Below are 18,694 nucleotides of genomic sequence, written 5' to 3'. Positions count from 1 at the left end.
TAAGCATATCCAATTATCATCCCTCACATCATTTGCACAAATTTTAACAAATATATCTATCATTTTTATAATATTTAACATATATTTATCAATATGTTTCACATTAAAGCGTGGGTATTATTTGTTTGTTTCATGATAAGTATTGATTAACCCTGATGTTTAATTATTTTTTCCCTTTTTTACTCCTGGTTTGATTGTCGAAAAAATATATTGAGAATTGCTCAGTAATTTCCGCGCAAAGCGCGGGGAATCACCTAGTTTTTAAAACCCTGTTGCTTAGACACCCGTTTCGATCATCAGTTGATCTCATAAAAACAAAAAACAATGGTAATATAAGTAATGATGAAAATTAGATCACTAAAAACTGAAAAAAAAAAGATCGGTAGAATACACTAACAACCTTTAAAAACAGTGACTCGCTTAAGATTATCGGTGTTACACTGGTTCAATTTAGCCGTGATAAAACAATTTGAAGGTTTTAGCTCCACATCTTCTAGGGTTGGAGCTAGCCCAACCAAACGGTTTCAGCTTTTGAAAAAAGAGCAGAGCGTTCGCTGGAGTAATCTAGAAAGATTTACAGGGTGAATCAGGCAATAAAAATAGCCATGCTATAAATAACCTGCAAATATAAGAAAGTGGCATTTGGGAACTAGTATTTTGAGTAGATGACAAATACTTCCTTTGTTCTAGAATAGGTTTTCTTTTAGCTTCTTCTATTTATCTAAAATAAGTTTATTTTTAAGCAATTATTGAATCGGAGTTTGTGAAAATAAGATAGATTATATTTGGAGTAAATAAAGAGAGAAATAATTGTATTTGAAATTGATAAAGTGGAGTATTATATTCTTTTAGTTTTTTATTGATAAGTGCGAGATGATGAAAAATTAATTTAACATCCCTATTTTAGAATGGAGGGAACAGTAAATAACCCCAAACCTCACCGATGTGTTTTCCTTTCCAGGCCGGATAAGGCAGTAGCTCCCCTTTTATGTCTGCTCATGGTTATTGGTTGGGTAGCCAGCTAGCTACTCGAGGAGGCAAACCCGCGTGGCGGCTAATTAATTACTACAAACCATTATCCAAGCAACTAACCAATTCGTCAACGGATCAGCAAAGCATGACTCCGTACATTACATTACATGAAGCTTTGCAGCGAAGCACGAGATGGATGAGTCAAGAGTGAGAGATAGATGGTACAGATCTGACTCCTTCACTCCCTTTCAGCAACCAAAACTGCAGCCCAAGTTTAGTTGACTCTGACCTTACCCTTAATACAATACCTTAACTCACTCGCAAGCAACAAGAAAACCCCAAATACGTACGTACCGCAGCCAATTCGCGTCGCCCCCGCCCCGGACGACACGACATCCATCGGTGGTGGATCGAGCTGTTTCCTTCCTTTTCTTGTCCGCGTCGACGGACGCCGATATGGCTGGCCTGGTCGCGGTTGAATTGGACTTTTGGTTCGATCGGTGTGGCTGGTGGTTTGAGCATTTTGTGGCCTTGTTTTTTTGTGTTTGCTCAACTGGTGTCTCGCCGTCTATGGATCGTGTGGCGCCGTGCTTGGTTCGGGAAATACCGGGCCACGCACGGTACTACGTACTTTGGGGGAGGACGGGAATCGCCCGCCTCATCCCTCCGTACAGTCAAATGTTCCGTTGACCATTAGTGAATAGAGTATCAAATTGTACTTGCTAAAAAATACTGCCTCTGTTTTTTTTAAATTACACGGTACAACCCTATAAACATCTTTAAAGACTGGGTCAGTAAATTCTGGAGAGATTGACCTACCTCTCTTCACAACACTCACCCCTATGAGCATCTTCAAAGATGGGGCCAGCAAATCCTGGAGAGATTGACCTACCACTCCTATGAGCATCTTCAAAGACTAGGCAGACAAATCCTAGAGAGATTGACCTACCACTGAAAGCACAGCGCAGCCTATTAAATCCTGGAAAATTCGCTCCAATGGGGAGTCGAACCCACGACCTCAGGTGCTACTGAGGCTCTTGTAACAACTAGGCTACATGGCCTTTCGCATACTACCTCTGTTTCATGTTATAAGACGTTTTGATTTTGGTCAAAGTCAAACTACTTTAAACTTGACTAAATTTATAGACAAATATAGTAATATTTATAATACCAAATTAGTTTCATTAATTGAATATATTTTCATAATAAATTTGTCTAGGGTTGAAAATGTTATTATTTTTTTCTTCAAACTTAGTCAAACTTAAAGTACTTTAACTTTGACCAAAATCAAAACGTCTTGAAACCTGAAACGGAGGAGGTAGTTATTGTATCATTTCAATTTTCAGGGGTTATAAAAGGATTTCTAAAAAGGATTTTAATACTTATTAGGTTGTGTTCGTAAGTCAAGGTTTCCATACTCCACTCCCTCATTACCCACGCGCATGTTTCCTAAGCTATTAAATGATATATATTAATTTATTTTTCTCATAATAAATTAATATGTAACCCATTTTTCATGTATGAGGGAGATATTCCCAGCCTCTTCTACCGAACACAACCTAAAATGTATGTTGAGATATTTCGTGTTGAAAACATTCGATTTTAATGGTTACAATATTCCTTTATCTGAATGTATACTCATGTGTGATATCTATTCACTGTGATTTATCTGTAAATGAATATAATAGGACAATCGAAGCACGTAGCGGATAAGTTACTCATGAGAAAAAGAATCATATAAAGCTTTGCTAAAGCCTTTAAGCATGAATGCATAGTTAAACAACAGAAAATTTTGCTACATGATACTTAAAATTTGTCTAATTTGCTGATAGACATGAAAAGCTTTTGACCTAGGGGCCTTCTCATCTTTCTTAAAAAAAAAAATCTCTCTCCAATTAAGCCGAAAGTGCCCTCCAACAAACTACAAGTTTGAACTACAAGTTTTTTTAGAGTGTGTTTCAATTACCATGATACTTTACAATGTCTACCAATAAATTACACAAACTTTTCCTTACACAAGAGTGCCAACTTGCACATGAAGAGGGCATCTGATCTTTTGGTTTGGATGGGGCATACCGCATTCGATATCGGACGTTCAAGGCAAAGCATTCCCCTACTCTTTTCTTATCAATATTTTTTCTTAACCTTTTTATTTAGGGCTAATTGGATCCATACTATTGTAAATTTATCATATTAGAAAAGTGCCACAACTATTTGCGATATCGGTTGCATGCCACTAAAAATTTGTAAAATTGGATTCAAGCCATCACCATCATGTTTTCCGTCATGCTCTCCCTTAGTCTCTTATTTCTTTGCATCTCCTTCTTCTTCCCCATTGGCCGGTCGCTCTTCTCCTCTCCGGGGATGGATGTGTTGGGGTGGCGAGAGGGAAAGGCAATGACAACGGGTGGTGGCCATGACTGTTCGTGGGCGGCGAGAGGGCAACGCGACGCCCGTGGTGGTGGGCGGGCATGGATATGTGAGGGCAGCAAGAGGGAAAGGCGGTGAGCCATGGATGTCTTCATGCACACGAGAGGGCTTGGGCTCGCCAGCGGGATGGGGGAGTCTTCTTAGGGAGATTGGGCTTGCCAACGGCTTCATGCCACAAGGACGCCAATTCGCTCCCCAATCGGATCCGATGGGGAAGACCGCGGTGGCCTTCACCTCCTCCCTGCGCGCCGTCGCGGGGGCAGTCGTGCCTACCGGAGAGAGGTGGCAGGAGGCTCGTCGTGTTCGCTGGAAAAGTGGAGGATGGAGAAAGGATATGAAACTAACATGTGGGTCCCACACTCATGGGTATTTTAGTAAATGTGAAGATGGAAAATGTGACGACGATGGTATGAACTCAATGTTAAAATTCTAGTGATACTCAGCTAACACCGTGAATTGTAGTGGCATTTTCTAATATGGCAAATTTGCAATGACAAGAATATAATTAACCCTTAAATTTATGTACCACGAAATGTATGATAAGTTTTAATCACAGAGAAGATGCACAAACACACCACCACGCGCACTATATTCACCTGACAATATATCCCTTACGTGATGGAGATCAATAATAAATATTTCTATATTAAAATTTTGTTTTTACGATGTACCTTGTATCTCCATACGCGCGCAACACAAAAATTTATGTAGTTAGGTTTTTATATAGCTAGTTTTTCCTAACCAGAGATAGATATTTTAAGTTTAAGGATATCTTTTTGAGAAAAAAAAGGGTAAGGTATTTGCTAGATTTTAGGCACCTAAAGATTTACAAATATTCTGGTGAACATAGATATGACCCACAATAAAAAGTTTTCAAACTTCAGATATGATTTATGTGAGCTGTCTTTTGCATGTTAAAAAAAAACACCTAGTCACGGCTCAAAATAGCAGCCGCAGTGTGGTCCTATTATTTGCTTAATCTGACCATTGATGTGCACATAATAAATTTAGCCATTTGACCTCACTGGTGTGGACCATATGGAACCCTAACATTTGCTCCCCTTCCCCCTCTCCTCACTAAAAGGCATCCGAAAACAAACTAAGGGACGGTTATATGGTGACGTAGACGATTAGCTATACATTTATATACTTTAGAGAAAATTGATAGGAAACTGACAACTACGCCCTCCGTTTCACAATGTAAGTCATTCTAGCATTTTTCACGTTCATATTGATATTAATGAATATAGACATATATATATATCTATCTAGATTCATTAACATCAATATAAATATGGAAAATGTTAGAATGACTTACATTGTAAAATGGAGAAAGTACAATATATACTACATATAAACCGAGAACGTAAACATCAGACCGCTAGATATTCATTCTCGCATAATCCCTTCACCAGAAGCTCCGAATAATCGCATTGGAACTAAAATTTAGCTTTGTAAACGCGTACGCGTACCAGTGACATCTAAGGTTTTTTTGGAATTTTCCTGGTCTCTGTCTGGATGGATTGATATGTTTGAGCCGCAAGAAAAACAAAAGAGCAGCTCATCAGCGCCTACGTCATCAGAACGGTGCTGGATCGATAAAGACTGCCATCCTACGTATTCATGGAAAAATTGCACGAAAACCCCTGAATTGATGACTATTAATTTGACCCTGAAACAGTCCCCGTTTTTAATTTATCCGGAGAATTTGGAATATTTGACTCCTTAATTCAAAGTCTGTCATATCCCCGCAAAAAAAAAAAAAAAGTCTGTCCGTTACTGAATCTTTGCAATTGCAAAGTGTCCTAGATCAAAAGGCATTTGTGTTCATCTCGGAAAATTAGAAAGAATTTGAATGCGTTTGTGTTGATTTCAATGGTTTTTCTTCTAGCAGAACAGCATCTAGACTGTGTTTTGTCATGAAGTTGCATTTGGCTAGCTAATTGATGAGCTAAACATGAACCACTGGAATTGAATAGCCCCAAAATGTGTGTCACCCATGACGCATAGACGCATATATCAAACTTTGTTTTGCAGGCATATGGCAGTTTCCAGAAACACCCAAAATATAGCAATTCTCCCCCTTTCCCTAGGACATATGGCATACTGTACTCCTTTAATTAATTAACCCACTATTAGGGACGAACTGCATTTGCAGTTTTTCACACGGTATCATTTATGCATCATCATAATCAATTTATGGCTCTGTTACAGCAATAACAATTAATAAATACTAGGTAAAACCCTACGCATTGCTGCGGGGAGTTTAGTATGATAGCACTAAGTAAAAGTAATGTGTAAGATAGCTAAACAATATAAACTTACGTAAGTTGACGTGGTTTGTAAGTTGATGTGTTTATGATAATTTAAATCTAAATTTAAATAGTATATAGAATGTAAAAGTAAGTTGATGTGGCTTTATGAGAGAAGAAAATGAGGAGATAATTTGGATCATAGATTAATCATCTAAGGGAAAAAAACAATTGAGTTGATATGACTTAATGAGAGAAGAAAAGGAGGGAGATAATGTGTACCATAGTTAATCATCTAAGGATAAAATAATTGATATGATATGGCTTAATGAGAGAAGAAAGAGAGCATATTAACTAAGTTAGGAGTTAAGATGAACTATATAAGTATATAAGATATTATAAAAAAATAAAGAGACATATTAAAATATTATATGAATTATGTGAGATGATAATTTAACATGGTTATATTTGAAAAGCTCTAAAATTTAGTAAATCATAAAATTATAGATAATATAATATGCCTGCATTATGTTTAAGGTTGAGTTCTTGTCTCTACTTTCCCAACACACCACCCTCGTTTTCCGCGTGCACTCTTTTTAAATTGCTAAATGGTGTTTTTTTTCAAAAAAAATTCTATATAAAAGTTACTTAAAATTCATATTAATCTATTTTTTAAAATTTATTTTAGCTAATACTAAATTAATCATACACTAAACGCTGGTTCGTTATGTTTAACACACCTTAATGTAATAATTATTAGTGGATGTTGATGTGACATCTTCGCGTGTTAACTGAATTTAAATATGGCACCATTAACTTTATTTAATATTTGTAATGTAACTTTGACTCTACTTTTCTATCAATAGTATTTTAAAAATATATAATATTGTAAAAAGTACTTATAAAAAAGTCCACCTATATATTTTTTATGTTTTCATACCAAATATTTTGAGATCTATCTATGGTCAAAGTATCAAAAGTTTGATCGAATAAAGTTAATAGTGTGATATATTCAAATATGGAGGGAGTATATATAAATTGGTTATGTTTCTTAGCAAAGTTTGTCATGGGTATAAAAATGATTATGTACAAATTTTAAAACTATTCTTCTGCTGGCCAATTATTATTTATTTAGCTGTCTGGTGCAAAGTCAATGGTGTAGATTTTAATCCGTAATTTTAATGATGTACACATCAAGTGATTTTAATCCGTTTACTAATTTTTAAATTCTAAAAATATTCTGAGCTAAAATTAAACACTTCACCATATCTACAACCACCATTGATATGTTCAAGGTTGAAAAATACCTGGTATTAAAAGCTGCTGAATAGTAGTATCCGGCCAGTTTTGAAGCTGCTCGGTTAATTAATTTTCACACTGTTTATCACTAATATTATTCATGACTAAAATTAAATCAAAGCCCCTTGCCAAAAAAAAATCAAATAAACGTCGTAAAGCCGCCCTACTATTTTTTCCCAACAAAAAGAGTATATATATGACGTCATGCGATTAATGAATGTCTCGATCGGATCAAGGGCCCTTTGACCACCACCCCATTATATGTATATAACTGTATATATGCACTGCTCACTGCTCAGAGCAGGTACAATAGTAGGCTATAAGCCAGCTATAAACATATTTTAAATAGATAAAGGAAGAGAAAGAGAATAGCAGCGGGCTACAGATCTATAGCCAGCTGCAGCACGGACTCTAAGACATAATGCATATATGGCAGGTAGGAGTATTAATAGTATAGTAAACAACTATAGTATGAATTAGCTATTATATTGGATATGTATAATTTGGAGCTAGTAGTTGGTTACACTGTTAAACTTGCTCTCAGCGCTGCAGGTCTGCAGCTACCACCGTTCATCCGATCCAACTTAACACCAGGGACGGACGGACGACTCATTCTCCGTTGCTTTCATTTCATGCCGCGCTGCCAACCACCAAATCCGAACCCAAACCACATTCTCACACTCACACTCTCTCCTACCTCTGCAATTCCATTTCCATCTCCATTAAATTTCTCCCTTAAATTTGCAGTTGTTGGTGCCTGCCTGCACGAAGAAATTGAAGATAAAAATTAAAAAAAAAATGTGTATGCATGCATGAAGGCAGACGCACGAGGGCGGACGAATGGGATGCATGCATTCACCCATCTTCTGACCATTTCTTGTTTGATTTTGAACTTTTCCATCTTCCACTATGCATGGTAGGTCATGGTCCAGGGGCACTAATATGTCTATGCATTTATTCATGAATTCATTCATGCCAATTTGGGGCTTTTTATATGTAAGCTAGTTACACATAGTGGATGACTGAGACTGGTGTGGCACATTGTTAACACTGGTGGCTTGTGTGCACATTTTGGAATGCCAGGGTAGGGCTGCTGCCCTTTTTTATCTTGTTTAAATTTGGGCATAGTTGGTTAGGCATGTAGTGGTACCACACAACACTACGAGTGATGGAAATAAATTGGAAAAAAAATGACAGGTTACTGTCCTGTTTGGATCCCTAACACTTGATTTTTTTTTTCTGAAACAGATGAGGTCAACTTTGTTCGGTATGAAATCCTTATAGGTTTAGTAATGCGGCGAAGCGATCGACTCAAGTTTGCGGTGAGTCAAAAATGCTCCATACAAATTGGACCCCCTAGTGGTTGATAGAGAGCGAGAAAGAATAAATATTTCTTTCAAAATTATAATGCGAAATCTTAACTCTGTATGTTTATTCTTAACTGGTTAGATATAGAGTAAAACTTAATATGGTAGTAAAGCCAGTGGATCCTTTATTCAGCACCGTAACACAACTCTATTCAATCCACATTTTTTTAAAAAAAATAAAATATTATAAGATGTATATGTCTGATTTTTTCTCAAGTTAGATTAATTTATCATTTTAAAACAACAATCATTCTTTTCCATTTTCTTATGACAGCTAGCTGTGGCATCCTAAGGAATTTTATTCATTTATATTCTTAAAAAAAGTAGTTTTAGGGCTTACAAATTTCCATGTGAGTATCACAAAACCATCAGTAAATTACTATTTTGTACTGCAAGGGCGTTAGTAGAATTTTTTTTTAAAAAAATTAATTCAGGATAGTTGGAGTGCTAATTCTCAAGCACTCCCTGAAAATGAGGGTCACGGTGCAAAAGAGACGCTTGACAAGGTGCAAAGTGTAAACTGAAGGAACGTTCAACCGGTTGAAAGCTCTGAAGTGACCCCAAGTCACAAAAGAAACTTGAGGTTTCTTGGGCAAAACTCTCAAACCAAAAAAACCCCGAATTTCTCGGATTGATGGGACCCACTCCATAAGTGGCTGCTCTAGATTTCGGTATATATATTAGAGGGAGCAGTGACCCAACCTGATGTGTTCATCAACAACCGTAGCCACATCGCGTTCCAAAACAAATTTCAGAGAATTATCTAAGCTCTCAGAACCTTCGGCTATTGTTTGATCTTTCTCTGTCCCTTTGGGAGAAGAAGAACTCCGTTATTGCTTGGGGTGGCTAATTTCAGATAATCAGGTGAGGAGCTTGGTGTTGCCTCTTTTTGCTTCTGGCAAATTTTGATCCAAATCTTCGGTTGTTGGGTTGGGATTCTTGCTGTGGATTAGAATTGGTCTAGGATGTGCTGCTGGATGCAGAGTTCCTCAGTCAAAATGTTGATCCTTCATGTCATTCTGAAAATCTATCAACTTTTGCAGTGCTTGATGTGATGCATACCAAATTTCTTATCAAATCTGTTTGCATCTTCTTGGTTTTCTCTTTCTTGAAGAACAGCAAAAGTCTATACGTTTATGGGAAGTTTGGAAACTTTCTTCTGATGCCTTCCTGCTGTTCGAGCTGTTCTTAGTTTGCACCTTCTTGAGTTTCCCCTGTTTTTCCTCAAGGTAAGTTCAGAGTACCAAAGAATTGGGCAAAAGAAAGCGATAGAGTTGCTGATTCTTCTGGTCTCTTGGATTCTGTTCAGCTGGATATAATGCAGGCAACTGTGCACGTTTTTTGTGGTGTTGAATGCAGCAATCCTGATTGAAAATAAAAAAAAGAGAAGCAACTGTGTTGTAAAAGTGCATGTTTAAAAGGCATGGCTGCTACCTCGCAATCAACTTTTTTTTTAGTGCTGATGTAGTGCTAGTTGCAGCAAATGCATGAACATCGATTTGGTCTTGAGTCATTTGTGCCGGCTACCGGTTGTTACTTAGTGTTTGGTTCTTCTCTCTGACTTTGACCAAATCACAGCGAGCTGAATTATTCGTTTTTTTTTTCTCTTTCTTTGTGAGTTTGTTTTTGATGACTGTTTCACCCTGAATCTAATTTGCAATCTCTGACTTTTTTGCATTTGCAGAGCAGAAGATTTCAGTTTTATGGGAGTGCATCAGCATGCATGGGGTGAAGTTGGCATCGAGATCTTCAGCCCAAGGTCCAAGCATATAGCCATGGTGAACAAAATCTCACCCTGGGATGAACAAGAGAAGATGGCCTTGAGAAGTAATGGAGCATTGGTGAAGTCACTGAGCTTCAAAGAATGGGAAGGAGGTGAACAAACCAAAAAAAGTTCAGTCAACCACAAGAACAGGCCGAGCCGGATCAACGTCGTCGTCGACAACCGGAGAAATTCAGACATTTTCATGGCAGAATCAAGCCCGATTGTGTCTTCCAGCCCCAAATGTGAGCTTGATGCTGCAGCAGTGAAGGTTCAGAAGGTGTACAAGAGCTACCGGACGCGGCGAAACCTCGCCGATTGCGCAGTCGTCGTCGAGGAGCTATGGTACACATCATCTTCTTCAGTTAATCTTGAGCATTAGAACAGTTAAAATTCTTTGTGTTAAGAAGTTCAGAGTTTTTTTTCTTAACTGTAGTGTTCTTGGTTCAGGTGGAAGGCATTGGACTTTGCATCGCTGAAGCACAGCTCGATATCATTCTTCAATGGCGAAAAGCCCGAAACCGCGGCGTCGCGGTGGGCAAGAGCAAGAACAAGAGCAGCCAAGGTACTGAATTTTTTATAATCTATTTACAGTTGTTCATCGTCAGTCCAAAAATGCTCTTCAGATGCCGGCTGTTTCTCATCGAAATTGCAGCTGATGATGCAATTATCTTTGGTCTGATTAGGTTGGAAAGGGGTTATCGAAGAACGGGAAGGCTCAGAAGCTGGCATTGCAGCACTGGCTCGAAGCTGTAAGTCACATGCCTCTTAATTCTGTCACTAAACTATGATCCAGTGAGATTGTTGCTGGTGTTAGTTTACTAATCCTGCCGTTTCCTTGTGCTTGGACAGATTGATCCGAGGCATCGATATGGCCACAATTTGCATATTTATTATGGTGTCTGGTCCAGGAGTGAGAGTACAGAGCCATTCTTTTATTGGTAAATAACCTGAAAATATTCTGCCTAGTATACATAGCCTAATACTTTGTGTTCACTTGAAGCCTCTGACTAATAACAATGTGGTAATTTTTATACATGTTGATTAACAGGTTGGACATTGGGGAGGGCAAAGAAGTAAATCTTGACAGGTGTCCTAGGAACAAGCTTCAGAGCCAGTGCGTCAAGTACCTTGGACCAGTATGTTCCTCAACCCTAGCAAATATGAACAAAATGATTCAAAATTCAGTAAACTGAATAAGTGAAATCGTGTACTAAATATGTTTTGAATTTTGCAGAAAGAGAGGCAGGAGTATGAGGTTGTTGTGGAGAGTGGCAGGCTTGTTTACAAACAGTCTGGAGTTTTTGTCCACACTTCAGATGATTCCAAGTGGATCTTTGTCCTCAGCACAACCAAGGCATTGTATGTTGGCCAGGTAACTGAAAAATTTCCAGCTCATTTCCCAGCAAATCTGTATTCACACCGACACGCGGATAAGCCGCGATATCGGTGCCAATTTCCATATCATGTTGGTACAATTCTCTGAATTTGTTCCGAAATTTTGACTCTGGTGCAGAAGAAGAAAGGGTCATTTCAGCACTCCAGCTTTCTGGCTGGTGGAGCAATCACATCTGCTGGGAGATTAGTGGTCAAAGACGGAATCCTCAAGGTTTGTTCATATAGAGAAGAAGAGCATTATGAGTTTAATTAAAGAAACAATTTTTGTCTGAATAATTGATGATGGTGTTGTGATGTTTCTTCAGGCAATCTGGCCTTACAGTGGTCACTACCTCCCAACCGAGGAGAATTTCAGAGAGTTCATCAGCTACCTTCAGGAGAACGGCGTCGACCTTGCCGATGTCAAGGTAAATGTAAGAAAATTCTCAACCCCAACATGATCATCTTTTCATCAGATTAGCACAAATTATTACTATCTCCATGCGTTCTAATACTACGAATTTAGACATGCAAAATGTTCAGATTTATAGTATAAGAAAATGTCATATTCAGTTCTAAATTCTTATATTTTATAAAGAAAGATTTTTAATTAATTAATTAACTAACTGGATGTGAAATGCTTTGCTTTCTTTCAGAGATGTCCCATGGACAAAGACGACGAGTACCCATTGCTGACAAAGCCTGACGTCACCGCCGCCTCCATTGCCGCCACCAAGAACGTCGAGAAGGTCGCCGCCGCCACCGCAGCCGCAGCCGAGCGGCTGATCGAGACCGTCTCCGACGACACGGACCACGCCGCCGTCGACGAAGACGGCAGCATGAGCGAAGGCGAGGACGAAGACGCCGACGTCCCAACGGCAACCAAAGAAGACGAGCACAAGGCGACCTCCTCGTCGGCGGCGAGCACCACCGCCGCCGCCGCCGCCGCAGAGAACCACCTGCCGTGCAGGTGGTCGACGGGGACGGGGCCGAGGATCCGGTGCGTGCGCGACTACCCGCAGGACCTGCAGTCGAGGGCGCTGGAGCACGTCAACCTGTCGCCGCGCCTCGCAGCCGCCGGGGCGGCGCCGGCGACGAGGAAGAGGGACCCGGTGCCGTCGCCGCGGCCGAGCCCCGGGATGATACTGTCGCCGCGGCTGGCCTCCGTGGGCTTCCGGCCGCCGGTGGTGGCGCTCACGCTGCCGGACTTCAAGAGGAGCAGATTGCAGTGACACTGAAACGAAATTTTTTGGTTAATTTTTTTTAGTAGTTTAGTTTAGCTGATGATGAACAGGTTTAGAGTAATAACAGCTGGTCCAGAAATTTTGTGAGGGAAGGACAGTGATTCTTTGCTGCTAGGGAGAATTCAGATTAGTTGATTCTTTTTTTTTTGGTTCTTCAGTTGTTGTAGATGATTCAGATTGTACAATTTGTCAGATTTGTTCGTATTTTCATTTTATTCTTTTGTTAGATGTACACAAGGAATTCGTTTTTGAGAAGAGAAAGAAACAAAGATGAGGAATTTCTTTTGCTGCAGTTCAGGACGTGAGCAAAAGCATTACTCTGATCCTAACCTTGTCATATATGGATATAGATGATCGATTGTGATAAGGTATTTTTTTTGGAATACGCAAAAGATTTATGTAAAATTGGAAAAGAAACAAATCTCAATGAACGGCGGAAAGAAGCTAAAAAAAGCCATGAACCTTGCCTACTTGACACGTGGATCCGCCCTCATGGTTTAGGTCTTAACACATGCTTTGAGACCTCTACAGGGCCCATCAACTTCACACATGTTTAGAGTTTTGACAAAGGGGTGATCGAGTGTTTTTTTTACACCAACTGAAAATTCACTCGTGAAAGGGAGTCGAACCCAAGAGCTGGTAGGTGCTATAATGTTACACTAAGAGAAATAAAGTTGGTAGAGCGATTGTCATATCTAGTATACAAAATAGTCTGGATACATCTCGATGTAGAGGCTGGATCGATTTACATTATCGGAAAAAAAAAATCTTGTAAGTGAAATACAGAGATGTTCTTGGTAGCAAAAGAAAATTTACATACTTCTAAGTGAAGGGACAATGCTGGAGATTTTCTTTTACTTTGTATTTTATTTTCCTTTCCTAATGTACATGTCTCCAGTGAATTGCCGATCAGAGTGAAGTTTGAAACTGTCTCAAGATTTGAATACATCATATGTACGATAGTCATGGCCATTGAATTGAAGTACGAGCCATTTTCTTCTTCTGTTTGTTGACGATTTCGGTCAACAGTTCAACACCCTCAGGACCGGTGAGCCGACGGCCTTCCTAAGCTGCCGCTTATCTTCAGACTTGTTCAGAATTTCAGTCCAGTTCAGAGGCTGCTAAACGTTTGACTACTTCTGCAGCCGACCCAATTTCATTTTTTGCAAAAACCTGGTCAGAAAAAAACCTGTACGAGATTTGAAACTGTCTCATGAACATAAAACGTCTGAAAAAGACTTTGCTTTTTTTTTCAACAAATTCAACTTTGCTGTACAATTTGGTTAAATGAAATCCAAAGGGCGACTATGTATTGATGCATAGAGATGTACTTGCTGCCCAGTTGTCAAAATGTCATGTAGCTTTTGTTTGCTATCAAGATTCCATTTCTGCTCCGTCCCATCTTGGACATTTTGGTAGTACCAGTAGATGTCAGCATCCTTAGGTCTTATAGAAATGAAATGTGGAGATGCCGCAGATCACGTGTTAAACTCCGGATGGCTGCGAAATAATCCACAAAAAAGACTCGAAATTCATGTGGAGGAATTTACAGTATGGGCATAAAAGCCCCCCATTACAATTTTAGGACCCTTGCAAAAACATTATTTGATATGTTGGGATGTTTTTCCCTCTTTCACCTGTGCGTTCAGTGGCGGATGCAGCTCCTGGGTAGGTTGAGCGACCGCTCAGGCTCCGCTGTTGCTGTCTCCATTACCGACTACTAAAAAATATGTGTAAAAATTATTTGGTTTCCGTGACATGCTATTAGTTGCTCAGGCTCAATGACGATGATGCAGGCTCCGCCGCTGTGTGCTTCTTGGAAGACCTTTGGCCATAGTTTGCACTGTCTGGATTATATAGGATAAATGTTAGAAGAAAATGCATGAGAATGTTTTTTTTTCCTCAAGGGCATGTGTTTTTTTTTCTTGCATACGGAGTTAAGTAGTTATGATTTTTTTTATTAAAAAATAAAAAGAGGAGATAATCATATATATAGAGATGATTGTTACATATCCCTCAATACACCCTGAGCTGATGGACAAAGTACTTGTCTAAACTCGTAGCTAGAAATAAAATCTCTGTAGACAGAGGTACTTAAAAAAAACATATTGTGTTGCGAAAACTTGGGATTGACAATCTACTTGAGCTTGCCTGAAGTTTGTCATAATCATGAATAGCTTGAGACTTGAGACCTCAATAAGCAATGGCAGTATTAGCTGACTTATAATATGAAATGGAGGGAGTACATAAGCAATGGTGGCAGCATTAAGTTGCTAGTGCTAACATAAATAACCAATCAATTAGTCAGTGGTGTTGCATTGGGCATCATTCACAAAAATCAACCACAAATATAAAATCAGAATCCATGAAGTGGCAATCACTTGTTGCTGAGTCTGTCATCATGTGCAAAATTGTGAGGCTATGTTGGGATGAAGTTCTGAATCAACGAATCTGTCGGAGGAAAGCAAAGAGCAACCACATATGGGATTTGTTTTGTCTTGAGCTAAGGACAATGAACGGACTTGTGGGCCTTCTGGGCCAAACAAAACAAGAACAGCTTCTAATAAGCATGTGTGGATTTACTTGTTTTATATGTGACCTAGAGATACGGGTGTGCGTGTATACGTTCATAAGGATAAGGATAAGTGTGCACATGTTGTGAGTGCCTGCGTTTATGTTGCGCTTGTAAAAAAAAAGGAAAAAATAATGCATAAACCGTTTCGATTGTCCCTCTTATTTTGTGAAATTCCAAGGAAAAAAAAAAGCAATTTGTTGCAAAGGCCCACCCACCCAAACCCCTCTGTACACGTGAATAGAAGAGCTAGCCCATTTTCACCTAAGTGTAACCTCAGAAAGCAAGATCAACTGGTCACATGGATGGATCCGATTCGATCCTGACCCTCAGAAAGTATTTGTTCGAAGCGAAAAGACGGTTAGAAACAACACGAGGGCTGAGGGGCGACGATTGACTGCGATCAAGCTTTGTTCTACCTATTGCCGATAAATCTCGGTTACTAACGCGCGTGAAGGGGTTTCGGTGGGCAGGCATTTACGGCGAATTTTCATTTTTTTCTGGGGAGGGGTGGTCAAAACAAGAGTAACAATTGTGGGTGGCTTATGCAATTTTGCAAATAAAAAAATATTTGCACATTTTTTAGAAGCACAGTATAAATGCAGATGTTCACGTGTACATGCACACGCTACCCCTATAAGCTCATATGAGAAATTGGGCTAATATATCTTAAAATTAGCGAAATCACCATAAGCACTTTATTGTCGACGGGTATATCCACCTACCACTAAAAGAATAATTAGCCGTAAATACGATAGACACATGCTAAATCGAGGATTTGAAACCAAATGTGCAGATTAAAGAAAAGACTTAACCATACTCAGCAAGATTTATACTACATGAGCTCCTGGCCAGCCTGGATTCCTTTCGTCAAAAGGACTTAAATTCGGAGCTGGTCTCTACCCAAAGATAAGCAATGTACTTTGGTAAGTCATTGCATTACCTACTCCCTATAGTCTTGTTTGGTGTAGTCATATGAAAAATGTGTACAATCAAATATTCTCTTGAACTTTAATTTAACGTCCACATGCATAAAAGGTTTGGCCAATCGATGAACTTAATTTGTTTGAGGCACTCAACAAAGTTTAGTCAAAATGATTAGTTCAAATTCTGAGATCGATGACCTGTTCATTTGCACCGGTGGAGCGAGTTCCATTGATTACATCCGATCGATGCATTTTTTTCCCTTTTTATATATATGGATGTATCTTGATTTATAAACAAACATAAGCTAATTTATAACTGTACTAACGGTTTTTTTGAAAATCCTTCTACTCCCTCCGTTTCTAAATATTTGACACCATTGACTTTTTAGCACATGTTTGGCCGCTCGTCTTATTAAAAACTCTTGTGAAAAATGTAAAACTATATGTATACATAAAAGTATATTTAACAATGAATCAAATGATAGGAAAAGAATTAATAATTACTTAAATTTTTTAAATAAGACGAATGGTCAAACATATTTAAAAAAAGTCAACGGCATCAAATATTTAGAAACGGTGGGAGTATATAGTATCGTCAGGAGGGTCCATGATCATAGTCTGTCTGTAAAATTCCTTTTCGGAGGTGGTCTAAATTGAACATCTCTAAAAAAGAACCACATTCCTGTTCATGTAGCTAAACGAACGCTCGTAAAAATCCATAAGCAGACCGCCTGGTGGCCATCTCTCCCTCTCGACAGATATATTCTATCTCCCTCTCTCCTTCCACTCTTTCTCTCCTCTCCTCTCCTCTCTCCATCATGCCATGCATCCACCCATCCAGCGCCGCCTCTCGCTTTCCTCCTCTCTCTATCTCTCTCTCTCGCGCGCGCGCTCGACGCCGCCAAAGTCCCTCCAGTGACTGTTTGCGTATCCCGGTTACCAAAGTCCTTAGGAGCGTAAGATCTAGCAGTTGCAGGCCTCAGGAGTGCTGGATCCGGTGGTGGTGGTCCTCAGGAGCAATGTATCTAGCATATCTCTTTGTGGAGGAGGACGGTGACAAGGGTTATGGCTTCGCAGCGGCAACGATTGTGGATTAGGTTCGGCGATGATAGCGATGGCTTAGCATGGAATAGGTAAGTGGCTTGCTATGGAGGAGGTCGGCGGTGATAGCCACGGCTCTGTGATGGTGAAGACAACGGAGGCTCGGGGTGCTACGATGATAACAATAAAGGCGGCTCAGGAAGGGGATGACCAAGCTGACAGTTGTGTGTGTGTGTGTTTTGTGAATTTCTGGAGTTTGGGGGAATTCTTTTGAATCTGAGCCTGAATTTGGGAAATTTCTATCAATGGTTTCTTTTATGGATTGTAAGCCATTGGTAGTCGTGTTAACTAGTCGCCTATAAAAAATGATTTTTAGAGACAGTTGGCTTAGATAGCCGCTTGAGGAAACACATCTTTACATGCAGCCGTCTTGATACACATCTATGAAAATGCATTCCACTGGTAGCGGGTTTCCCGCACGTGGAAATGGAACTTCCAGATGAAGTGATTCAATCGACCGCCTCTATAAACACATTTTATCCATCCGAAAAGATGGTTTCCGTAGTAGTGATAATATTGAAATACAGATACAACAATCATATTGGCCAGATCAGGCCACCCAGGATAAAAATAGGTGGAAAATTCCGTTAAAGATAAAGTGGACAAGAGATCTTCTACGAAAGTGAAGGAGAAATATGTTGCATGGGATACAAGTCTTAAAATACCTCAGCACAAAGCTACATATCATGTTATACATTGCAAGGTAAGCTACATCTCTCTATCATGCATGCCATATATGTGGAATTAATATACACATTCTTTTCTTTGAAGTGCATACGTTGTGAAGTGGATGGATCATGGAAGACTGTGAAAGAGAAAATAACCAAAAAAAAAACAACTTCATTTATTAAGTGAGCAAACTGCTATATAAAACAAATATATGATATGCATTAAAATGTACTCCACATATGCAGATTTTGTTTCCATTCTCCAATTATTCATGTGGGATTTATTTTCATCGGGATGTGTGGATTGATCGGTTCGGTGTGGTCCGCTGAAAGAGAAATAGTTCAATGTTAACTTCTTTAATAGAATTAAATTAGAGAGATTGTTTGATCTGTTAATCTATTAACATCGTATTCTTATCGGTTGATTATCTCCTAAGCCCTACCAGCGCAAATACAAGAGGAGAGAGGCACACGGGACGAAATTACTGTTCCGAGATCCGTCGCACGCGTCTCTCCCCGTGCGACTGGACACGTATCGCGTGTGGAGAGGGAGCGGCGGACGGCGCGCCGGCTCCCGGTTTTTCTTTTTTTTTGTTTTTTTCATTTCTCTTCTCGTTTGGTTTTTACCGTTTTTATTCCGTGACACTTCCGTTTTCGTTTTTTTTCTGATTTTTTTCTTACTGTAACTTCCGTTTTCGTTTTCTTTTTCTTTCCGTATTTTTTT

The 18,694-nt window shown here is 39.3% G+C and overlaps 1 protein-coding gene across 2 annotated transcripts; it reads left to right on the top strand.

Moving 5' to 3' along the window:
• Window positions 1–9,044: 9,044 nt before the first annotated feature.
• LOC127772976 (IQ domain-containing protein IQM1-like) lies at window positions 9,045–12,989 on the top strand. 2 transcript variants are annotated; one of them, XM_052298980.1, is made up of 10 exons: window positions 9,045–9,184; window positions 10,005–10,427; window positions 10,533–10,647; window positions 10,769–10,834; window positions 10,935–11,023; window positions 11,134–11,221; window positions 11,320–11,457; window positions 11,599–11,691; window positions 11,786–11,887; window positions 12,116–12,989. In XM_052298980.1, exons 2-10 carry the CDS (start codon window positions 10,024–10,026, stop codon window positions 12,689–12,691), a joined length of 1,671 nt encoding a protein of 556 aa, XP_052154940.1. In that variant the 5' UTR covers window positions 9,045–9,184; window positions 10,005–10,023; the 3' UTR covers window positions 12,692–12,989. The 2 variants fall into 2 exon arrangements, with proteins under 2 accessions (XP_052154940.1, XP_052154939.1); XM_052298979.1 differs by having other exon boundaries at window positions 11,786–11,893.
• Window positions 12,990–18,694: the final 5,705 nt, after the last annotated feature.

The sequence above is a fragment of the Oryza glaberrima genome, chromosome 5 (assembly GCF_000147395.1).
Source record: "Oryza glaberrima chromosome 5, OglaRS2, whole genome shotgun sequence".
NCBI lineage: Eukaryota > Viridiplantae > Streptophyta > Magnoliopsida > Poales > Poaceae > Oryza > Oryza glaberrima.
This window is presented reverse-complemented; position numbering and strand designations above follow the sequence as displayed.

Excerpts from the sequence above, each read along its gene's own strand:
- LOC127772976 (XM_052298979.1), top strand. The coding sequence starts at position 10,024 with ATGGGAGTGCATCAGCATGCATGGGGTGAAGTTGGCATCGAGATCTTC. Across the intron at positions 11,024-11,133 it reads ACAGAGCCATTCTTTTATTG|GTTGGACATTGGGGAGGGCA; the intron begins GTAAATAACCTG and ends GTTGATTAACAG. Across the intron at positions 11,458-11,598 it reads AGGCATTGTATGTTGGCCAG|AAGAAGAAAGGGTCATTTCA; the intron begins GTAACTGAAAAA and ends ACTCTGGTGCAG.